The 25,394-nt window shown below is 42.9% G+C and overlaps 1 protein-coding gene across 3 annotated transcripts in view; it reads left to right on the top strand.

The window, feature by feature from the left end:
• Window positions 1–253: 253 nt before the first annotated feature.
• Window positions 254–25,394, top strand: part of BBS4 (Bardet-Biedl syndrome 4) — a 42,970-nt gene continuing 17,829 nt past the window's right edge. Inside the window, exons 1-3 of one of the 3 annotated variants that reach the window (XM_055133941.1) lie at window positions 254–326; window positions 3,365–3,416; window positions 24,970–25,049. In XM_055133941.1, the coding sequence (XP_054989916.1) occupies window positions 303–326; window positions 3,365–3,416; window positions 24,970–25,049 (156 nt within the window). In that variant the 5' untranslated portion in view covers window positions 254–302. Of the gene's footprint in view, window positions 327–378; window positions 1,178–3,364; window positions 3,417–24,969; window positions 25,050–25,394 lie in introns of those variants that run through there. The other 2 variants (XM_055133940.1, XM_055133942.1) reach the window with 2 other exon arrangements.

Below are 25,394 nucleotides of genomic sequence, written 5' to 3'. Positions count from 1 at the left end.
GCGCTGCGGCATCGCTCCCGGCGGGGCTCCCGGGGTCAGCCCCGGCCCGCCGCCTGCACGGCGGTTTGTGTTCTTCAGATGCCGTGCGCAGTGCTACGGCCGCCCAAAGCTGCATGTCGGCCCAAAGCAGCAGCCGCGCCACTTCCGGTGCCTCTCCCTCCAGGCGCGGTTTTTTTCCGTCCCGCCCACCTACTTCCGGCCCGGCCCGGGCTAGTCCCGCCCGACGACTTCCGATTCTCCGGTCGCCTGGGAAACGGACAACTTCCGGCTGCGCGGCGGGGGGAGGAGGGGGCGGAGCCAAGATGGCTGAGGAGACTGCGGTGACGGTGAGCTGCGGAGCTTCGCTCTCAGTGTGGCGGCTGGGCTGGAGGTGGCTTCTCGAGCGGCCCGGGAGGGAGGTGGCGGTGGGCCGCGGGCTTGCGCGGGCCGCGGCGTTCCGAGCCGGGCAGCTCGTCCGCGCTGTCGGGTTGCGTCCCCACGCCGGCCCGCCGGAGAGGCCGACTGCGGCGTTTCGCTCGTGGGTCCTTGGCGAGACGCCCGGGAAACGACGGAGGGCCCGCTTCCCCCCGCGGGCCTGTGTTTTCTCCTCTCCCCTGCGGAGAGAGCACCCTCCGGACCTCTGGAGACGAAGGAGGCCAGAGCAGAGGGTTCCGTTAAACCGAATCGCTGCGGTTCTGTTGTTTACGGGCTGCCCCTGCCTTGCGCTGCGGCATCGCTCCCGGCGGGGCTCGGGGCAGCGGAGGGGCTCCCGGGGTCAGCCCTGGCCCGCCGCCTGCACGGCGGTTTGTGTTCTTCAGATGCCGTGCGCAGTGCTCCTGGGCTTTAGGTCTTGGAACCGTACGGGAGAAGAGTTCAGCGGCATCATTTTGGTGCAGGTGACTTATATGAAATGGGCCGCTTCCCTCTCCACCCGCCGGGGTCCCGCCCCCCACGGCCCAGACCCCGCTGTCGTCAGGCCGCACGTGGGTCCCGCCGGGTCCGGCCCAGGGGGAGATGCTCCCTAGGCCCGTTTCCCGGGGAGCCGCGAGGCCGGGCTGGAGCGAGGAGCTGCTCTGCAGGGAAGGGGGGTCCGCCCTGGGTCCCCCCAGCCCGCGGCCGGCGCTTTCCCGCATTCGGGGAACTGCAGGAGACAGAGGGAAGCGAGCGCGGCGGACCGGGAACAGCGGGAGGAGAGGGGGTGAGTTGCCAGGACTCAGTTCCTGTGTCCGCAAACTGCCACCTGCCGTCGTGCTTTCTGACTTATTTTCTGGTGCTCATTACAGGTGTCGCCTATGAATTTGATACCTGTGATATAATGATATCCCTGGTACGGTTGTCAGTAGTGCTTTTAAAGCATGACTTTCTGATTTCCATACGATGTTAGTTAGCACTTAAACCTGAGAATAATAGTTTACACCCGTGTCAAGTTTGTTGTTTTTTAAATTCTAACTTCATTTTAGCAAGTTGACATTCTTTGGAAATAAGAATTTCTGACATTTTGGGGGAGTGTAAAAACATTATTACAGGGGCTGGAGCGATAGCACAGCGGGTAGGGCGTTTGCCTTGCACGCGGCCGACCCGGGTTCGAATCCCAGCATCCCATATGGTCCCCTGAGCACCGCCAGGGGCAATTCCTGAGTGCATGAGCCAGGAATGACCCCTGTGCATTGCCGGGTGTGACCCAAAAAGCAAAAAAAAAAAAAAAACATTATTACAAAACATTATTTTGTAATAATGTTTAAAAGGATCCTAATCCTCAGCCTTTGTCCCATTAATATAAAAGTAAAACATAAGCATGTGACAGGATATTCATTGCAGCGTTGGTAGTGGAAACATTGAATGCTCATTATTAGGATATGTTAAATATAGTATATATTTAAATAAAAATGATATGGTTTGGAGAATAGCGTGTAATTAAATTTTAAGTGATAGCGCAGCGGGTAGGGTGTTTGCTTTGCACGTGGCCGACCCGGGTTCATTTCCTCTGCCCCTCTCGGAGAGCCCTGCAAGCTACAGGGAGTATCTCGCCCGCACCGCAGAGCCTGGCAAGCTACCCGTGGCGTATTCGAAATTTTATGACACAAATAAAAAATAGATTTGTAGGTGAGGATTTATAGATGAGGAAAGATGACTAGAGCTTAAAGCAGAGAGATTTGGTTTTAGGGCACTTGCTTACATGTTGCCATTCTAGGTGCGATTCCCTGGTCTCCATGTGGTCCCCTGAGCCTCTGCCAGGAATGATCCCTGAGCATTGCTGAGTGTAGCCCAAGAAACAAACCTCCAACCCTTTGGGATTTGAGCAACTGTATATTTTAGAGAAAAGAATTAAGAAAAATTTGAATGTTTTGCAAATTTTTGCAATTTTTCCAGGAGACATCCGGCAAATGGAGTAAAATTAGTCTAGTGTGGACTAGTTTAATATGCTGTTAAAGCTATTAATGGTTACTTCCAGTTCTCTAGGGAGGAAGACTGAGAACTGACATTTATATTTTATTAATCAATATTTGCTTATAAGATCTTAAAACACATGCACATAGCTCTTACTTCCATGATTTATATTTATAAAATTTTTATAGCTACCTAATTCCCATTATAGATCAAAGTTTTTAAAATAGAAAGCAAAAATTAACATTCCTCTAATTGATTTGGCTCAGAGTGCCTAGCACATATCACGTATTACCAGAAGATTTGTCAAATGAATAAATGGTCACATAACTATATACATATGAATTCACACCAAAAAAGTGACTTTTACATACTTATGATCCCATGGACTGTTGCAGCAACCCCTCTGCACCCCCAGTGGGGGTTGGATTGCTCACTTTGGGAAGCAACGATCTATGTTGTAGATGATAGTGGTTTTCTCCTTTTTAGTTATTTAGTTTTTGGGACACACTCAGCTGTGCTCAGGGCTTAACTCCTGGTTCTGCACTCAGCGATCACTCCTGTTGGGCATGGGGGACGGTATGAGGTGCTGGGAATTGAATCTGTGTCGGTTGCATGCAAGGCAAGTGCCCAGTCCCCTATATTATTGCTCCGGCCGTTGGGCTTACATTACTGATAAAGCAACAACAGAATTGACTCCCTACATCCTTCAGCTTTCCTTTGGGGAGATCCTTTTTTAAATTCTTTTTATCTGTATGCAGTTAATTTACTGCATCATTGGATAACATCATCTGTTGTTACGTGAGTGCTTTTTTAAGTTAGCAAGATTTATGGGTGGGGGAGCTTACTTCTTTGCTTGCAGCGGGCTTCTTTTTCATCCCAGTATCACATGGTCTCCTGAACATCAAGCTAGAAGTAGCCCCTGAGATTCACTGGTTGTGGTCTAAAAGCAAAACAAAAAGTTATGATGGTGCATTAACATTGATTTCTTTCATTTTAGAAAACACAGTTTGGTGCAACTGCTGAATCTCAGAGTTCTCGACCGAAAAAAGGTCTGTATGTAGTTTTCATTGTGTGCTTGCACAGGTTTCTTTAATAGTTAATTGTTATGTCACTGTCATCCCATTGCTTATCGATTTGCTCGAGCAGGCACCAGTAACGTCTCCATTGTGAGACTTGTTGTTACTGTTTTTGGCATATCGAATATGCCACGGGTAGCTTGCCAGGCTCTGCCGTGCAGGCAGGATACTTTCGGTAGCTTGCCAGGCTTTCCAGGAGGGACGTAGGAATCGTACCCGGGTCAGCCCGCAAGGCAAACGCCCTACCCGCTGTGCTATCGCTCCAGCCCTAGTCGTCTAGTGGTTAGGATTCGGCGCTCTCACCGCCACGGGGCTGCAGTGCCTGGATTTGATTCCCAGTCAGGGAAACAAGCGCTGGTAGAAATAAACTGAGCAAGTAGACTTACTCAGGTGTTAAGAGAATTGTTATGTATGTATTAGATATTTAGTTGATGTTTTGGGGCTACACCTGGTGGTACTTGTCTATACCTGGTGGTGGTTTTATCTCAGCAGTGCTTAGGTGATGCTGGGGATTCATCCTGGGACTCTGTAAATCCATGCACTCAGTCCCATTGAACTATCTCTCCAACCCCCTAAAGACTTTCAAAATGTGAATCTTGAAAAAAGTAGTAATGGTTTTGCCATATGTGGCTTTTTTTCTCCCTCACAGTGATGTACAGGGAACAATTTTACCTGGGAGATGTGTTTAAATGTGATTTTATGATCTTATTTTTCTCATTTAGTTTGTTATTTAAATATGTACTTATTTTTGCCTTGTGGAAAGACTGCCAAACCCTGAGTTTGGCACATCTGGCAATGTTCAGAGTTTACTCCTCGTTCTGTTCTCAGAGATCCCTTCTAGCAGGGCCTACGGGACTGTACGGGATGTTAGAGATTGAACTTGGGTTGGTTGTGTGCAAGGCAAATGCCTTGCCTCCTCTATAATCTCTCCAGCCCTTCTGTTAAGAGTTTTAAAGTTGATTTTGCCAATAAATTGTTAGTTTACTTGGGGAATTGAAATTAGAATAATGTTATAATGGTTGAAATTATAATGCACATTTTTGGGAATTATAGTTATCGTTCAGGAATTTCTTTTCTTTGTTGGGGATAGGATGGGGTGGGGGGTGTTGGCAGCACACGTCAGGTTATTCCTGGCTCTGCATTCGAGAATTACTCCTGGCAGTGCTCTCGGGACTATATAGGATGCCAGGGATTGAACACAGGTTAACCTTGTGCAGGGCAAATGCCCTTTCCGCTATACTTTTGCTCCAGCCCCCAGAAATTTTTCAAAGAATTTTTCATGAATATATCATTCATTGAAAAAGCATTACAGCTGTAATGTAGGTTTATAAATTACAGTATTTTGCTAATACTGAATGCCATTGGTTATGAAAATGCTTATGCCGTTTCTATACATGATGATCATCTTACTTGCTGTCATTTCAATTTATAAATAGGGTTTTTGGCTAGTTAAGTGGGACAAATGGGTATTATGATATACTCTTAAATATTGATTATACTCTTTCTCCTGAGGTGGTTTCAGTGACTCCTGGTCCAGAAGAACTATAATTATAGTATGCCAATCAAGAAATGGGCCACGCCCAGTTCAGGCTGATGAAATGTGAAGTATATGGCTAAAGGGAAAAGGACACTTTTTTTTTTTCTTTCATTTTGGGTCACACCCTGCAATCCTCAGGAGTTACTCCTGGCTCTGCACTCAGGATCACTCCTAGCAGTGCTCAGGGGACCATATGGGATGCTGGGAATCGAACCCGGGTCAGCAGGTAAACGCCCTACCCGCTGTGCTATCACTCCAGCCCCCTGAATGAATTCTTTATCACTTTTCCACTGCAGAGCAACAACATCCTACTCTTATACAAAGCTCAGCCTTTCCTTTTTCTGTTTGTTTGCTTCATTTTTTTTTTTAAGTTTGTTTTTGGTCTACATCCAGTGATTTGCAGGGGTGACTCCTGGCTTTGAATTCACGAATCACTCCTAGCCATCCTCGGGGGACCAGTTGGGATGCTGGGGGTCAAACATGGGTTGACCATGTGCAAGGCAAGTGCCCTACTCACTGTACACTCGTCAGCCCAGCCTTTCCTGTTCTTGACCTAGGAGTACTTACCAGTGATAGGTATTGATAATACAATGACAAATAGGAATTAATAGCCTTTAGGATACTTAGGATATAAGCAAATAATTGAAGTATGCTGTGTGTTCCTTTAGTCATTTCTTTTGCAGGTTTTATTTCCAATTTTGGGCCAGAGAGTACAGGAGTTGGTGCTTGCCTTGCATACTTGCCACCAACCCAGGTTTTTTTCCTGGACTGCATATTGTCCCCAACAAACATTGTCAGGGCTCACTCCTGAGCATAGAGCCAGAAATAGCCTCTGAATGCTTGTCAAGTGTAGTGCTATTGTAGCACTGTAGCACTGTTGTTCTGTTGTTTATTGATTTGCTTGAGCGGGCACCAGTAATATCTCCATTGTGAGATTTGTTGTTATGTTTTTGGCTATCGAATACGCCATGGGTAGCTTGCCAGGCTCTTCTGTGTGGATGGGATACTCTTGGTAGCTTGCCAGGCTCGCTGAGCAGGATGGAGAAATTGAACCCGGGTTGGCTGTGGTAGCTCTACTACCCCCCCCCCCAAAAAAAAAAAAACAACCCCACCCAGTTTCTTTGACTTGTTGACTTGTTTTTATATGATATGCCTAGAATTCCTTTGACTTTGATCATCTGGTGAATTCATTGACACTTGTAGAGTTCAGGTATGATATGAACAGAGCTAAGAGTAATCTTCGGAAGATAAAAATCTCCTAACTTGGGGCTGGAGTGACAGTACAGTATGTAAGGAACTTTCCTGCATGTGGCTAACCTTGGAGATACTGCCGGAAGTGACCCTTGATCACTGAGGCAGGAGTATAGCCTTTGAGCACAAAAGATGTAACCCCAAAACCTAACCCTCTGGCCCTCAAAAAAAGCCTCCATCTGGATCAGAGGTATCCAGATTTACTTGGCCAACTGTCCCCTTTTCTGGAAATAAAAAATCACAATGCCTTTGCAAAAAATCTACCTTCTTTAGGTAAACAAATAGAAAGCGCACCCCTGGATTATCAGTTGCCCCCTGAGATCATTCTAGAATCCTCCCAGAGTATTGTCTACTTTAGAAAACACAAATCTGGACCTTTTATTTTTATTTTATTTATTTTGCTTTTTGGGTCACACCCGACGATGCACAGGGGTTACTCTTGGCTTTGCACTCAGGAATTACTCCTGGCGGTGCTCAAGGGACCATATTGGATACTGGGAATCGAACCCAGGTCGGTCACATGCAAGGAAGGCAAACACTACCTGCTGTACTGTCACTCCAGCCCCTTATTTTATTTTTTAACTAATTATTTTTTTACTGAATCACTGTGAGATACAGTTACAGATTTACAAACTTTTCATGATTACGTTTCGATCATACAGTGATCGAGCAGCCATCCTTCCACCAGTGCCCTTTCTTCACCACCAGTGTTCCCAGTATCCCTCCTGTCATTCCCACCTCTTCCCACCCCCTGCCTCTGTGACAGGCACATTTCCTCTTTTTCTCTTCTTTTGGGTGTTATGGTTTGGGTGTTATGTAGGAGTACTGCTATTTATTCAGCCATTGATTAAGCTGATTAAATTGGGCATGAACTACACATTACTTTTTAAAAAAATTATTTTAATTGTATATCCGTGAGATAGACCATTACAAAGCTGTTCATAATTGGGTTTCAGTCATACAATAATCCAGCACTCATCACTCCACCAGCATAAATTTCCCACCACCAATGTCTCCCGTTTCCCTGCCACCATCCCCCAACCCTCTACCCTCAGCCTTACTCTGTGGGAGGCACTTTCCTTCTTGCTCTCTCTTTCCTTTTCCTTTTATGCATTATGGTTTGCAATACAGGTGCTAAGAGATCATGGTGTTTGTTCAGGGCATTTGGTATTGTTATCGGGATGTTATGGCTGGAGTAGCTTTTCAATTAGTTGAAAGCTTTGGGGTGTGGATGTGACTGCCAAGGCTTCCGGAAGTACAGGGTGGTGGGGAGAGGTAGCCCATCCTGATCCCAAGAAAGCTTGGAGATTTCAGTCACAAAACATGCATACCCGGGGCTGGAGGAATAGCACAGCGGGTAGTGTGTTTGCCTTGCACGCAGCCACCCCGGGTTTGAATCCCAGCATCCCATATGGTCCCCTGAGCACCGCGGGGTAATTCCTGAGTGCAGAGCCAGGAGTAACCCCTGTGCATCGCCGGGTGTGACCCAAAAAGAAAAAATAAATACATAAAAATAAAATAAAATTTAAAAAAAAACATGCATACCAGAATTTTCAACAGATTATATCTTGCTGAGGTCCATCCTGAGATGGTAGAGTCAGGCCAGGGGTATGTTGGCAGTTTAGATTATGGAAGCAATGGCTGCTGGAGCCTCTACTTGGGTGGGCACAGGCCAACCACCCCCTTCGATTTACCCTGGTCTTTTCAGCCAAGCTTAACTGCGCGGCCTTTGATCTCTTTCGAGGTTTGTTTATGAGTCTCTGAAGCAAAGCCAATAGTAGAGCTTACAGTTTGGCACTGGAGTTGGTTCGTGGGGGTGACTGTCAGTGCTTCCATGAGTACTGGGAAGTGGGGGGTAGGTAGCCCATCCCAACTCTGAGAAAGCCTGGAGATTTCAGTCACAACACCCGTATACCTGACTTTTCAGCAGGTTATATCTTGGTGAGGTCTGTCCTGAGATGGTGGAGTCAGGAGGGGGGGCAGGAGGGGATGGCGGCGATTTTGGATTGTGGAAGCAAGTAGCTATCAGGGGCTCTGCTTGGGCAGGCCACCAGGCCAACCCGCCCCCCAAATTTACTCCAGTCTGTTCAGCAATGCGCGGGTCCGAGGTTAACTGTGGCTTTTGATCTCTTTCGAGATTTTCTCTGTGTCTCTGAAATAAGGCCAATAAATGAGTTTGTATAGCTGAGCCAGAGGTGGTTTGTTGGCATGGCTCCCACATATCTAACTTTTGGCCATTTAATTTCTTGGTAAACTTGGTCCCAGGTTACTAGGGTCCGGCCAAAGGCACAGCAGCAATTTTGGGGTATTAAGCCTGAAGGCACCATCAGGCTGCTGATGCACTTGTCCCGCATGTACAGGTTGGCGACATCATACCCCCATTGAATTTCTTTTTTGAGGAAATTTCTATTCATTTCTTCCCATTTTTTTTTTTAATTGGGTTGGAGAGTTTTTTTCTTGTAAAGTTCTACCAGTGTCTTGTGTATCCTGGGTATTAAGCCCCTATCTGATGGATATTGAATAAATAATTTTTCCCATTCCATGGGCTTTTTCTGTATTTTGGTCACTGTTTCTTTTGAGGTGCAGAAGCTTCTTAGTTTAATGTAATCCCATTTGTTTATATTTGTTTCTACTTGCTTGGTCAGTGGTGTTTCATCCTTGAAGATGCCTTTAGCTTCAGTGTCATGCAGGGTTCAGTCTACATTTCCCTCCATGTGCCTCATGGATTCAGGCCTGATATTTAGGTCTTTATTCTGTTTGGATCTGACATTTGTGCTTGGCATTAGACAGGGATCTGAGGTTGTATTTTTTGCTTGTAGTTGTCCAGTTTTCCCAGCATCACTTGTTGAAGAGGCTTTCCTTGCTTCACTTCACATTTCTTGTTCCTCTATCAAATATTAAGTGACTGTATACTTGAGAGGCTGTGTCAGAATGTTCAGCTCTGTTCCATTGGTCTGCAGATCTGTTTCTATTACAATACCATGCTGTTTTGATTACTACTGCTTTGTAGTACAGTTTGAAATTGGGGAAGGTTATGCCACCATCTTCTTTTTCCCAAGGTTTGTGTTAGCTATTCGTGGGGTTTAATTCAAATTCCATATGAATTTCAGAAAGTGTTTTGTCTATTTCTTTGAAAAATGAGCAGGGGCTGTGTCTCCATATCCTAGTGTAATCTGGACCTTTTATTTCTGTTAGTCCAATTTTATTTCTGTAGTCCAACTACTTTATCTTTTGGGGTAACTACATGTTTTCAATATTACCTTATTACACAGTACTGAGGGCGATACCCCCATAGAATAAAATGACTGCAACAGAAACAGTGACTCTGGAGTTATGTAAGGTAATGACAGAGGCACCTAAGATATTGAGATTAATCTTTCCTTTAATTTCTTTATTTTCATAATTTATAATTTGATTTGTTGATATGATTGTCTGCATTGATTGATTTTCAAAATATTGTGTATACTTATAGCCCTGGGTTAAGCCACACCGGATCATGACTTGTTAATCTTTCTGCATATTGTGAAATTCAGTGGGTTAATACTTTGCTGAGGGTTTCTGTTAATTCCATGGCGAATATTGATCTGTATTTTTCTTCAAGAACTGTTAATTATATTTTTGATAGCAAGGTTGCAATGGTATTAAAGTTTTTATTATACAGATACTGCATCTCACCACCACTAAATTACTAATAACTGTCAACCAGTGTCCATATTGATTTTTTGTTTCCTTTAAAAAAATTTATTGAAGTAACTCTTTTCTTGTTCTGCATCCATCATCAGTAATTGGGTTACAGTACATATATATATTTAAATTTTATTTTATTTTTATAAAGTTGTTGACAATAATTCATTGCATTTAATATTCAAGCACCAAACCCACCAACGTACATCTACCAGCACCATAAGAGCAAAGTGTGTGAAGATTGTTGTTTCATCCTGGAGCCACTTAAGCCCCTGTATAAGACATTACAAGCATGTATACTAGACCCAAGCAAATGTGTGCTACTTTTGGTACATCAGTGGGCTAGAGTATGAAAGGTCACGTGGCTGCATTTGGCTGTGCACTACAGGAATTCTGAAATTTAGAATATGATTATAGGCTCTCTGTAAATATGTAGCTCTCTTCCAGGAGCTTTATTTCAGAGTCTCTGGATCTTGGCTGTTGATGAGATTGTATGGCACTGGGGGCAGTTTATGAGTGTGACTGCCAAACTACTGGAAGACTAGGGAGCTGGGGGCAAGAAGCCCAAACCCACCAAGAGAGAACTTGGAGATCTCAGTCACGGGTCCCACATACCTGGGTTTTTCTGCAGGTTCTCTCGTGGGTGAGGCCTCTCCGAGCAGCCTTAGCATGACTGCATTAGGGTTCTGGAAGTTTTTGACTGCCAGGGTTCTGCTGGGTAGGGAGGGAAACTCAACCCGTCCTACTCCAAATTGCCCCATTGAAGATAGCCAGGTGCAGGGTGAGGATATTCTATGTCATTCTCTTCTGGGAGCTTTATTCAGTCTCTGGATCTTGGCTGTTGATGAGATTATATGTACAGTATATATATTTTTAAATTTTAGTTGTATTTAAGCATTATTATTTATAATTTTATCAAGATTAATATATATTTATATATATATAATCCTCTGTGTGTATGTGTGTGTGTGTGTGTGTTGGCAGTGGTGGGGAGGGCATACCCAGCAGTACTCAGGGCTTACTCCTGACAGTGCTCAAGGAACCACATGAGATGCCAGGGATTGAACTTGGGTCAGCCACATGCAAGACAAGTGCCCTACCCGCTATACTATATCCCAGGTCCCTTCCTTTCAGTTCTTGAGGACCGTGTGGTGATTGGTCTCCTGCATGTAAACCATGGACTTCAATCTATTGAGTTATCTCTCTGATCTCACACCTAGAAAAGTTTAATCCCTGAATTCAAATTATGTGAACATGTTTTTTATTATTTAAAAAAAAATTTTTTTTTTTTTGGCCACACATGGCAGTGCTTGGGACTTATGGGGTTACTCCTGCCTCTGCATGCAGTAATCACTCCTGGTGGTGCTTAGTAGCATAAGAGATGCCAGATCAAACTTGGGGTGGCCATATGTAAAGCTTTACGCGCTGTACTGTTGCTCCACTGTCTCAGTTTTGATTTCTAATACTGCATTGGGCCCCTGAGCACCAAAGGGAATGATCCTTGAGCACAGCAGGGAATAGCCTCTGAGTGCTGTGAGTTGTGACCCAAATTTCCGCTCTTCACCCACAAAAGTTACCAGTTCTGTCTAGAGTTGTGGTTCAAGTTGAGAACACATGGTTTGTATGGTTGGTCTGTGGCACTATGACCCCTTTCTATTCCATCTGGTATGGATTCCACAACAAATATAAAAATTGCTGATCTGCAACCATCATAATACTATTGGCATTTATAACAGCACTTACAGAATGACATTTAGATATAATATGGCATTTATATACTGGCATTCATAAATGCATAGTAATCTCATTGAGCTCACTCTATAATGTCTAACCCCTAGGCTTCTCTCTGGCTCCTAAAAATACATTTTTTTAAAAGGATTTCCACTGGTGTTCCGCCAACCTCCTACCCTCTCACCCACCCTTTCTTCCTCCCCTCTTTCTTATCATCCTTGTTTCTTTCTTTATTTCTTGTGCCAGGGGATTGAAACTATAGTCTGTCACACTTATAAGGCAAGTGCTCTACTACTGAGCTATGTCCCTAGCCCTAGAGATAGCATTTTCCAGTGAAATTCACAGTGTGTAAGAAGCTGTTTATTTTCATTTACGTGAACAGCATCCTCTTTTTCCTTTTAACCCATTAAAGGATACAATTCGGTTTTTCTTATTTTTTTGTATTCACTGTATCACTGTCATCCCGTTGCTCATGGATTTGCTTGAGCGGGCACTAGTAACATTTCCATGTGAGACTTGTTGTTACTGCTTTTTGCCATGGGTAGCTTGCCAGGCTCTGCCTTGTGGGCGAGATACTCTCGGTAACTTGCTGGGCTGTCCGAGAGGAGCGGAGGAATTGAACCCCAGTCAGCCATGTGCAAGGCAAACGCCCTACCCACTGTGCTATCGCTCCAGCCCTTTTTTGTATTACACATTCTAAAAATTGTATAATATACAATGATATTTTAACCATTTTAGTGTATAATCCAGTAGTGTTAATTACCTTCTCAGTGTTGTAACTGTCAACCACTATTCCCAGACCTCTTTCATCATCCCATAACCATTGAGCAGTAACTCTCCATCTGGGCTCCACTCCACCTCAGTATACACAGTTCCTGCTAACTTCTATTTTCCTTTCTGCTTCTATGAATATCTGGCTTATTTTACTGAGCATAGTGCTTTAAGGATTCATCTCTATAGCGTGTACCAGTCATTTCTTTCTTATGGCAGAACATACTGTATTGCATGTTGTACCACATTTTGCTGATCTTTTCATCTGCTGATAGACATTTGGGTTATTTCCCACTTTCAGCTGTTGTGAATAATGGTGGAGTGAGCATGTGTATACAGATTTCTATTTCATTCTCTTTCTGATTTCATTTTTTTTTGAGGATTAAGGATGGAGGGACCTGGGCCAGAACGATAATACAGTGGGAAGAGTGTTTGCCTTGCTTGTGGTCAACCCAGGTTCGATCTCCGGCATCCCAAATAGTCCTCCTGGCATCGCCAGGATTAATTCCTGAATGCAGAGACAGGAGTAACCCCTGAGAATTGCCGGGTGTTGCCCCCAAATCCTCCTCCCCCCAAAAAAAGAAGAGGAAGAAGAAGAATGATGGAGGGTCCAGAGCAATAGTACAGTGGGTTAAGCACTTGCCTTGCAGGTGGTGAACCTGGGTTTGATCCTCAGCATCCCATATAGTCCCTGAGCACCTTCAGGAGTAATTCCTGAGTGCAGAGCATACAGCAGCCCCTGAGCATCTCCTGGTGTGGCCTAAAAGGGGGAAAAAAATAAAAGAAAATTCATGGAAACGTAAAACCATGAAATTGCTGGATCGTGTGCTATTTCTGTGTCGGACTTTTTAAGGAATGCTAAACTTTTCTGTACTTGCTACACTTTTAAGTTCTCATCTTAAAAATACAGTGGCCCTAGTTTCTCTGTATCCTGGTCACACGTTTCATTTTCTTTTGGTAGTGTTCAAGAAAAATAGCTATCCTAGTTCATGTGAAGTGACATGTCATACATCTCATTGTGGTTGTGATTTGCGTTTCTTTGTTGACTAAAGTTGTTGAGAATCTGTATGATCCCCAAGCCTACCAGGAGTGGTTTCTGAGTTCTGAACCAGGAGCAAACCTTGAGCATTGCTGGGTATGGCTGCTAAACAAACAAAACCCCAACTCCCCTACCTCCTCCCCCAAGAATTCTACCCTCCTGTAAGGAATACTCTTAATTGGGTCAAATTAATAGACCTGATGGTCATGGACAGTGGAGATAGGGTGTTTTTCTTGCAATTTACTTTAATCTCATCTGGGATGAATTTGTGTTGGGGGTCCATTATTGGTTGCAGAGCAAGAAAATCTAATAAGTGATATACACATCTTGTACACAGAGTAACAACTAAATAGTGATGTAAGAACTGTAAGGATACAGGATTAAATGAGAATATATAGCAAACTTTTATATATTCCTTCACTAGAGTTGTACTTTAGGAGTCAGTAGCTGTCCTACCATGGTGCATTTTCCATTATGAGATGTATCATCTGTTTTCTTTGTGTTTGTTCTAATTATGCTTGTAGTGCTCTAGTTACTAAATCTCTTGTACTCTTTCTGGTTTTTTTTTTGATAATTTCCCTGCCTGGTCACTGGCATTGACTAGCACTGCATCCTCAGGTTCTCACTTTGAACCGCTGACTGCTGACTGGTTGGCCTAATTCTGCACGGAAGGGCCCCACTTGCCTCAGCACCACTTGGGAGGATCCACTCACCCACTAGGAAAAAGAAGGGGGGGAGGAATGTAAATATATGAGTTGCACATTTTATATGTTGTATGTGAATTAATTGACTCTGAAGAATAGGATATCACAAAATAATTACTTTCTGAGATTGTAGTTAGAGTATTTGCCTTGCATGTGACTAACCTGGGTTCAGTCCCTGTCACCACATATGGTTCACCAGCCCCACTAGGCATGATCCCTGAGCTCAGAAATGGGAGTAAGTCCTGAGCACTGGAGGTGTGGCCCAAAAACAAAGATAAAAGAAAGTACTTGTTTTCTATAAAATGTTGCTTTAATATTACTCAATGATTTCTCTGAATTCTCATGTCAATTGGATTTTTACTTAAGAATACATAATAAATTCAAGTTTGGGCCAGAGTGATAGTTCAGTGGATAGGGTGTTTGCCTTGTAGGGGGCCAACTTGAATACAACCCTCTGGCATCCCATATGGTCCCCTGAGTACTGCCAGGAGTAATTCCTGAGTGTTGGCAGGTATGGCCCAAAAATAAAAAACAAAGCAAGTGTTGGACACTCATGGTTCAGAAACAGAGCAATAATGAATGTGAGTAGAAAAATAATACAGGTATATCCATTCTGAAGGAAAGTTGTTTTTAGGCAAATAAACTATTACAAGAAAAGCAGGAGGAGGAGGTGGAGAGGTAGTACAGGATGTAAGGCAATTTGCTTTACATGTGGCAGTTTCAGCTTCTACCTGGTTCAACAGTCCATACCAGTATGGTACCCTGAGTACTGCCAGGACTGATGTCTGAGCACGGAACCCCGAGTACTGCCAGATGTGGCTCAGTCCATCCCCCCTATCCCCAAGAGAAACAAGGATTATTATGGCATTTAATATATTTGATTTTTTGGAGGGGTTTGGCTTATACTCTACTCTTCCCCCCTCCTCCCCTCCCCCTGCACATGCACTGCTGAGGATAGCTACTTCTGGCTCTTTATTTTCTAGACTGTTATTTATTAAGGTTTTTAGACCACACCTAGAGGCTCAGAGCTCATTCCTTTTTTTTTTTTCTTTTTGGCGGGGAAGGGTGGCAGGGGGCACACCCAGTGATACTCAGGGGTTACTCCTGGCTCTACACTCAGAAATTATTCCTGGCAGTGCTGGGGACTATATGGGATGCCGGGAATTGAACCCAGGTCAGCCTTGTGCAAGACAGGTGCCCTACCTGCAGTACTGTCTCTAACCTTAGAATTATTGGCTTTGAGCTCAGGGATCCCTCCTGACCATGGTTTGGGGGACCGCACATGGAGCTAGGGCTAATGCCTCACCCACTGTACTCTCTTTTGTCTATCCTTAAATTTCTTTTTAACCTTTAGTTTAAGGTTGATTTTCTCAACATTAGCACTACTGACATTTTGAGAAAGTTAATTGCTTGTCATAGGAGCAGTACTGTTTAGTATGTTAACAGCATCTTCTTGGGCCTCTGCATAGTAGATGTCAGTAGGACCGAGGTGTAACAACCAAAAATGGGCCCAGACATCGTCAGCTGTCTCCTTGGGTACATAATTGCTCATAATTGAGGAGCCCTAATCTGGTTAAGTAAAAGGCAGGAAGAATTCACATAGAAGCTGGATTAACACGCAGAGAGGCTTTATTTGTGCACATCAGAAGCATTTCGACTGAGAAATTCTGAGTTTGAATTTGGTATTATCTCTGATGGTCTTCCCCTTCTTGAGCTAGAGAGGCTCCTATTCTGCACTAAGTATAGTCTTTGAAGGTACTGGGTGTCAACTATGGAAGGGATAAACAACTTCCTGCATGGGAATATCGATATAGCAGGACTTTTTCAAGAACAAGAAACTTAATTTGTTATTGTTTATCAGAACTACTTGGTAGTTCTGAGAGAATGATATCCTACCTGGGGCTACTTAAGTCCTCTTCATTTCTCCCCATGATATGACCCCAGGTGACTTTCTTCCGGCTTTCAGTTGAGGACCTTATCCATCACTGAGGTGAGTGAATCAGCTTACTTCTTGAGTATATATATCTCCTTCCTTAAAGGAGTCTCCATTTCCTTTTGTGCGTAGTTGTAACTCAGGTCAAGTTTTTCCTGCAATGTGAGACAATACTATATTTCTGTCTCAGCTTGGGGTAGAGAGGGAATACAGCCAGTAGGGTGCTTGCATGCAGCTGACCCAGGTTCAACCCTTAGCACCCCATTATGGTCCCCTGAGTCTTACTGGAATGCTCCCTGAGCGTAGAGCCAGTCCTAAGCCTTGAGTGCTACTGGGTGTGGCCCCAAAATAAAAAAAATAAAGAAGACATCATACTGAATGGGAGAAACTATTTGTGCACAGTACATCAGATAAAGGGCTAATATCCAAAGTATATAAAGCACTCACAAAGCTCAACAACAAAATAATGTTATTTTAAAATGAGGCAAAAAAAAAATAGAAAAAGAAACCTCCCCCAAAAAATTAAAAATAAAAATAAGGCAAAGAGAGGAACAGATATTTCCCATAAGACATACATATTGCCAGTAGGCAAATGTAAAAGGGTTCATCCTCTTATCAAGGAAATTAAAAATGATAAGATAAAGAAAGGGCTGGAGTGATACTACAGTAGGTAGAGTGTTTACCTTGCACGCATCTGACCGATCCCCAGCATTCCATATGATTCCCCAAGCACCACCAGGAGTAATTCCTGAATGCAGAGTGCAGAGCCAGGAATAACCCTGTGTATTGCTGGGTGTGACCCAAAAAGCCAAAAAAAAAAGAGAAAAGAAAAGGTACGATATCAGTCACAGCAGTGAGAATGCTATATGTATCAGAAAGAGCTTAAAATGACCATTGTTGGTGAGGATGTAGAGAAGTAGGAACCTTCATTTACTGTTGGTGGGTTCAGCCTTTATGAAAAACAGTATGAAAGTTTTTCAGAAAACTACTGAGAGTAGAGCTCTCAGTGATTCCACTTCACAACATCTATCTTTCCCTCACCCCTACCAGCGGAGAAACATTCATTTAAAATATGTGCATATGCATTGTGTTCATCGTAGTACTTAGTTCAATAGCCAAGATAAGAAAACAGCCCAAAGTCCATCAGGTGAATGGATAAGTAAGTGGTCTATATATATGCTGTGAATATTATGCAGCTGTATGATAGGATGAAATCTTGCAGTTAATTACAACTTAGATGGAACTGAAGTGTATCATGTTAAGTGAAACTAGTCAAAATTGGAGGACAAGTACAGGATGATTTCATCCATCTGTGACACAGAGAAGGACAAAATGAAATAGATAGTATCAATTAGTAACAATCTTTTAACCTTGGATTACAAGATACAAAAGAGTTGGGGGAGAGGGAGGACGAGGTGGGCTAGAGGTGACAAAGAGACAGTGGTGGAGGATCCTGGGCACTTTGGTGGATGCAGTGACTGTCCATCAGTACCACAAAACATTGACACTGTTGTAAACATTGCTTACTTGAGCTATAATATATAATCTTTCAGAATTCTCTTCTCTCCAAAAAATAAGAAAATTAGATGGAGAGAGATCAAAGGAATCGAAAGCACATGCTTTACCTGCAGGAGCAATTCCCCAGAATACAGAGCTGGGAGTAAACTCTGATGTGCCCCCCAAACAAAACAAACAAAATAAATTAGACTATGGTAGGACAGAAACTTTGTGCAGCTTAATTAGTATCCTTAGAAATGTGGTTTGTCATTCTGTCTCTTCCATTAATTAGCTCTTGAATAGGGGCAAAATCACTTACTCTCTGGAGACTTAGTTTTTCTTTTTCTTTCTTTAACGTAATAGTCCCTGAATTGTTTGACTTTAGCCTCTTGGGATTATTCAGTCAAATAACTGGGGAGAAAACAATTCAGTGTAAATATGTATCAGATATACAGAAACAAACTATAATACATACAAATTACATATATCAATAAAACTGTATACAAATAACTTAAGCGGAATACACACATCCATGAACCCAAAACATAATTATGTTGTTGGGGCTGGAGAGATAGTACAGTGAGTAAGACCCTTATCTTTTATGCAGCTGACCCAGATTTGATCCTCAGTATGGTTCCCAAGTCAGGAGTGATCCCTGAGCACAAAATGAGGAGGAAACCCTAAATATTCTCAGGTGTGGCCCCTAAATATTCTCTCTTCCCCCCACTCTGTGTGTGTGTGTGTGTATGTGTGTGTAATTGTTTGAAAAAAAAAAACTTATCTAGGTTATGTTGTAAAACTTTAACATATTTCACATGATTTTTCTCTCTAATTCCCTTTTTCGGGGTTGCCCACACACAGTATAGCTTTAAGGCTTACTCCTGTTGATGCTTAGGGGACCATATCAGATGCCAGATGCCAGGGATCAAACTTGATTGCCTGCAAAGTAAGTGCCTTAATCCCAGTATTATTTCTCAACAATAGTCACAGCAGTGACTCCCACCCCTGCCCCATTCATTTTAAAATCATGGAAGGAAGAGAACAAGTTGGAAACCAGCAATATAAGAAAAAATCCAGCTTCCAGTGTGTATCCTTTTGGAACTGATGATGTCCCGTCTCCTCCATTGTTTGTGTCAGCAGAGTTGATATTTCTGCTGATTCTGGGTCTTTTCCCACAAGATCAATCCTCACCCTTTCCTTCCCTGCTGCCTTTGTGAGGAGCTGACCCTCAGAATCCTTCCAGGCTCCTGTGTCAGCAGACTTCCACTGGATTAGCAAGTATGAGGAACAGCAGATTGGAGGGTCTGAGGCAGAAGCAGCTAGTTTTCTTCCTCCCTCTTCCTTTTCACCTTGAGGAAGCTCTGAGGGTGGGAATGCACTTTTGGCTGCATCTCTTTATTGTTTCTGCCAGTCAGACCTCATTGGCAGCTTTCTCTGGGTAACTTCAGCCATAACACACTTACCAATGTAGGCTAGAGGTGGTCACAGCCTTTGGTCTGATGCTTATCTCTGATTTGTCTTTTGGGCCTGTATAAATTTCTTTTGTCACCTGTTCATTCAGTTAAAGTTCCCGCTTAATTATTTTTTAGTGAGCGAAGCAATGCTGTTTTTATTGAACGAAATTTGCTTAGAAAGGTGTGAGAGGAGAGAAAGGGAGAAAATCTGTTGAAGAGAGAACACAGACTTCTCCAGAATGGTAATAGGCAAGCAAAGAACCATAGAGACATATAAGTGAGATGCATATTCAAGAGAGAATACAGGCTTGAAGAGTACACTCCCTTTTTTATTTGAAAAATTCAAAAAAATTTTCTTTCCTTTTTTTTGACCACACCTAGCAGTGCTCAGGGATCACTCCTGGTGCGGCTCAGGGAACCATATGTGGTGCCAGGAATCAAATCCAAGTCACCTGTATGCAGTGCAAGTGCCATACCCATTGTACTATTGTTCTGGCCCCCTTAGCTATTTTAGAAAAATTTTCATCAAAATAATCTAAGGCAGGAGCCAGAAGATAGTACAGCAGTTAAGGATCATGTCTGGCATGCATCTCACTAGGGTACAATTCCAAACACCACATTGTCCTCCAGGTATTTCTGAATGTAGCCCTGGAGGCCCCAGCACCCCTGTCCGTCCTCTTGGGGCCCAGGTACCCCCAGCACTGCAGGGCTCAGGCATCATTGCCTCCTCAGACACCTGTATAGAACTGATGTCCTGCTGGCCTACATTCACTAATCTCAACCCCTTCACCCCCCAGTTTTTGAGTACTGCTTGGAAAATATACTCCCCCATTAAAGAACTAAACCCAAAGCACATTCTGATTTTCTTTCATATTGTTACTAGTAAATCTAGTATTAGATTTACTCTGAAGGTTTGAGTTAGGATCATTCCTAAGAGAATTTGGTACCCAGGCAAATAGATGACTGGGAAAAAGAATTCTGGTGATCTCAGATTTGTTTGATTGTAGGATTATTTAAGATACATGTCTTGCTCATCCTTAAGTTGATACAGAGGTCACAACAGTGTAGGATGGGAGCAGGAGAGAGAAAAGGCCATGAGTATGTTGTTGCTAGCCTTCTGCCCTCTGCCCTTGTGGCGATGGAAAGACAAGTGTGTGAGAGCTGGGAACTTGAAAGTGGTCTTTGTGCAAACAGTAGAAAGACTTTGTCTTCACTGATGGTGCAGGGACGAGATGTGTGGAAACAGGTCTTCTTATAAACAAATTACCTTGTATCTCATCAGTTGGCCACCTCTCTGTGGTTATGCACTCCAAAAATGTGGCATCTGATGTGACTGCTGTTTGCTGTTAAATGGAAGTGACTCTGCTTGCATTTAAGTATCCTCATCGTTTAGAAGCTCTTTCAGATAATGTAATTCTTGTAGTAGTTGTGAAAATATTAAGGTTCCATATCCTTATTTGAAATGCAAGAAATTCAACTTGCACAGGTAAAAATTCTAACTGAAAATTAGGATGCATAGCCTATAGGGATTTGTAAGGTATTCAGAGTTTCCTCACCTTTGAAGATAAATACAATAAAAATAACAATAACACTAGTTAACACTTCTTTAGGACTTAACATGTACCAGATAATATTTGAATCTCTATGTATTCAGTCCTCACATATAGAGGATGAATATTTAATTCATCCTCCCTCCCCCATTTAAAAGTATAATCCTCCCCCCCCCCCTTCTACACTCCTTTCAGTTCCTCGCCTGTTATTTTGGGATCATACCCCGAGGTGTTCAGGAGTGACTCCTGGGTCTGCACTCAGGAATTAGGTGGCCAAGGGACCATATGGAATTCTGGGGATTGAACCCAGATCGGCCACATGCAGAGCAAGTGCCCTACCTGCTGTACTATTCTGGCTCTGCTCATCTCTACTTTTTCCATAGAGAAATACCATCATGGGACTGGAGTGAGAGTATAACAGGTGAGGCACCACTCTTGCATATGGCTGACTGAGTTCAATTTCTTGTACCCAGTATGGTCCCCTGAGCTCTGCCTGGAATTATCCTTCAGCTTAGAGCCAGGAGTAAGCCCCGAGCACCACTGGGTGTGTCCCCCCAAAATAAAAAAAAGGGAAAATATTATTCATACTTATTCATAACTTATTATCCTCTGTCCCCTCTACCAGGACCCTTTGTTCCACCTCTCTCAATCCTAACAGACTATAAACTCCCTGAAAGCAGGTGGTTAGTTTTCTTCATTTTCAGATCTCAGTATCCAGCACATGGTAGGTGTTCTGTGATTATTGAATGAATGTCTCTACGATTGAGGAAATGACTTACCATACAACAGTAATAGAAAGATATGAGGACACTGAAATGATTTGTAAGGTCATCGATGAAACGAAAATTCTTTTAGTTTTTTTGACAGTCTACAACTCCAGGACTATGCATGAGTTTTAAACACTGCTTTGGGTGGTTCCTTTTGTTCTTGTGATCCTTAGTACTTCATCTCATAAATGTCTTAAGTCCTCAAATTACTTTGCAAACTGATCACTTCCCCCTCTCCATTTTTCAGCTAGGGTGCATAAAATGATTTGACTTTCATCGTAAGATTTTTCTTTGTTGGGAGATGGGGGAGTGGGGCATATGGAGACTGTATGTGGTGCTGAGATTTGAACCAGTGTTGCAGGCTACAAGTCAAGCATCTTAACTTTCATACTGTTATTTCTCTCTCCCTTATAAAATTTTAATACAGAAAACTCAAATTTGCATTTAATTTTTTAAATTTAATTAATTGTAACAATTTAATTGTAAAAGAAATAATACCTGGTGATTTTCTGAACTCAAATTGTTCTGTCTCGGGGCTGGAGCGATAGCACAGCGGGTAGGGCGTTTGCCTTGCACGTGGCTGACCCGGGTTCGAATCCCAGCATCCCATATGGTCCCCTGAGTACCGCCAGGGGTGATTCCTGAGTGCATGAGCCAGGAGTGACCCCTGTGCATCGCCGGGTGTGACCCAAAAAGCAAAAAAAAAAAAAAAAAATTGTTCTGTCTCTTATCTTTTTCATTAGGCTTAGTGGCAGAGGGTAACATATATATAGTTAGTCTGAGTCCAAGATTTGTCACTGAGCTATTTGTCCCAGAACTATTAAGTTCAATGACACACATTGAATATTACACTACATACCTGTTTTTAAACTTGGTGATTTGTATGGCCTTTAATAAGAAACTAATTCTGGAAATGGTTATGCAGAACAGGAGTGACCAGTATCTAATGGATTGTGGAAATTGAGGGAAAAGAAATGAAGGAAACAAAATCAAAGAATCTGACATAGATTTCCTGATTCCTTCCTTGATTACTACTGACCTGCAGGATAGAACTGCCCAGAGAATATGGGTAATTAGAATGTGGATGCCAGTTGCTTTAACAGTGTTATTTTTCTTTCTCCTTCCATATACAGTCGTATTCATACTTTAAATAAATTTTAATTTAGATAATTTTATTGATATATTCTATTTTGGGAAGGAATGTGTAATATTACTTCAATTTCGTTTTCTGATAACATTGACTTTGGGTTGTGGTACTCCCCTTCCTTTCACATTATGGAGCTATGGAACAATCATTTTCTATATTGATTTTTATCTTCTAAGGTTCATGGCATTGCAAATCCCTCTTGTTCCTGTTGTACCTTTTACTTTTTTCTGTTTTTGTTTTTGGGCTATACCTATTGGTTCTCAGGACTTACTCCTGGTTCTGTGCTCAGGGGATCATATGTGGTGCTAGGGATTGAACTTGGGTTAGCCTTGTGCAAGGCAACTACTCTACCTGCTGTACTAGTACTGCTTTGGACTCTTTTTTTTTTTTTATGCAGGGACTATCTCAGATATATAAAGGTTCATAAAAAACAATAGAAACATTTGTACTCACTGACTGGATTTACAAAGTGAAAACATGTAGCCATGTATATTTTAGAATTCTTTTTGTTTTAGAATTTTTTGTTTGTTTTTGTCTGTTTTGAGGCCACACTTGGTGGTGCTAAGGGTTTACTCCTGGCTCTGTGCTCAGGGATCTCTCCTAGTGGGGCTCAGGCAGGGCATATGGGGTGTTGGAGATCCATCCCAGGTCAGATACAAGCTAACTGCCCTACCCACTGTACTATCTCTCTGGCCCCTATTTTAGAGATTGTAATTTATTTTTGAGAAAGCATCAAAGAGTTGAAGTCAACTTTTTCTATTTTCTGAATTTCTTTCTTTTTCTTCCTTGAGGTTTCTGTTGTTTCAACATTAGCAGGGAATCTTCTCTTTTTAAACACAAACATGTAATTTCTGTTCTTTTTAATGGTGTGTGTGTTGCTGGGGATTGAGCCCAGAGATGTGAGGCTCTACATCCCTGGCCCTGAAAAATAATTTTTGGGGAGCTTGTGTGGGCCACACTGCTGGTGCTCCAGGAGCCACATATGGTAGTGCTGGGGGACCATATGCCATGCTGGGATTTGAACCAGGGTTGTAGTGCTGGCCACAGCCACATACTAGGCAAGTGCTTTAACCTTTGTACTCTCTCTCCAGTGTCCCCAAGTAATTTCTTAAATGAGTTTTTACCTGTATTTTAAACTTATTTTGGGAGGGATTTTCCAGCAGAGCTGGGGGCTACAATTAGCAGTAGTGGCAGTGATCCATGCAGTGCAGGGATCTGAACTTGGGACCTCTGCATGCAGGGTATATATGCAGAGGTATATATGCTTTTTGTACTATGTTGTAATTGCTGTGTTTTAAAGTTTTTTGTGGAGTCATACCCAATGGTTCTGGGGGAAACTCTTGGGTCTGTTTGGGAGCCAGTCCTAGTAGTGCTCAGGGACTGAATTCAGGGCTCACCCTGTATTAAGTCAAATTAATTATCTTATTTAGGGGCCATACCCAGCCGTGCTCAGGGCTCTGGCTCTGCATTCAGGTATCATTCCTGGTGGGACTCCAGGGATTTGGGTACGCCACATGCAGGGCAAGCATCCTATACTCTGTACTGTCTCTTTGGCCATAGTCCCTTTGTTGTTTTTGAGGCACACTCAGTGATGCTCAGGCATTAATCCTGGCTCTGCACTCAAGAATTACTCCTAGCTGTGTTTGGAGGTCATATGGGATGCTGGGGATCAAACCTGGGTCAGCCTACCCTCTGTACTATTGCTCTGATCCCAGGTCTTTTTATTTATTTTTTTATTATTATTGTTTGGGGCCACACCCTGCAGTGCTCAGGACTTAGTTTTGTCTCTGCACTCAAGGATCACAACTGACAGTGCTCAGAGGACCATATGTGGTTCCAGGGATCAAATCTGGCTTGGCTATGTGCAAGGCAAGTGCCATACCCGCTGTACTATCCAGCCCTGTATCTCATTTTAATAGTCTATTTTGTGCTTCAATAAAAATAAATAAAAATAAATTAAAAAAAAATTTTGAGAGGCAGTGCTTGGACTATAGATGGTAGTTTTTAGGGCTTAATTCCTGACTCTCTGGTCAGGGATCACTCCTGGTAGTGCTCAGACTGTATGTGATGCTAAAGATTGAACTAGGGTCAGCTGTGAGTGAGGCAAACTTTAACCCCTATGCTAATTCTCAGCCTTAATAGTGTATACCCAGCAGTGCCCAGGGCTTATTCCTGGCTCTGTACTAAGAAATTACTCCTGGGGAACCACATGGGATGCAGGGGATTGAATCCTGATTGGCCACATTCAAGGCAAGCACCCTAGTGTATCACCTAGTGTACACCTAGTGTACACCTAGTGTATCAGGTGTGTATTATCTCTCCATCCTCCGATGCACTATATTCTTATAATCAGCAGTATAAAAAATTAATATGATATTTTATTTGTGATTATTTAGACAAGAAAACAATACTGAAGAACTAACCATGACTCTTTTTATCTTGTCAAAATATGTTCACTCAGCCCCAGACTTTCCTATTTTGGAGAAGCAGAACTGGTTGATCCATCTTCACTATATCCGAAAAGATTATGAAGCATGCAAGGTGAGAGACTATGATGACAGAGAAAATGAGAGACATGCTTTAGATAGGCAACTGTGTCTGTGGCAGGTCCTATCCTATTATGATGTATAAGTCCTTGGTTCACACTTTTCGTGTCTTGGTTAGCTTTTGTTATAATGATAACTGCTTAAGAAATAGTCTCAAAATGCCAGTGGTTTCCAGCGACATTTATTCAGATTGTCTGTGGTCTGACTGCTTGTAACTTCAGGCCTGGGACTAGCTAGGGCCAAGGTCAGGCATATGCGAAGTGTTTTCATTTCAGGATTAGACTGAAGCCACCGCTGGGAGCTTGTTGGTTTCATGACAAAAGGTAGGTGTACAGCACAG

The sequence above is a fragment of the Sorex araneus genome, chromosome 3 (assembly GCF_027595985.1).
Source record: "Sorex araneus isolate mSorAra2 chromosome 3, mSorAra2.pri, whole genome shotgun sequence".
In the NCBI taxonomy this organism is placed as follows: Eukaryota; Metazoa; Chordata; class Mammalia; order Eulipotyphla; family Soricidae; genus Sorex; species Sorex araneus.
The sequence above is the reverse complement of the archived record's forward strand: the minus strand, read 5'-3'. Positions and strand labels throughout refer to the sequence as shown.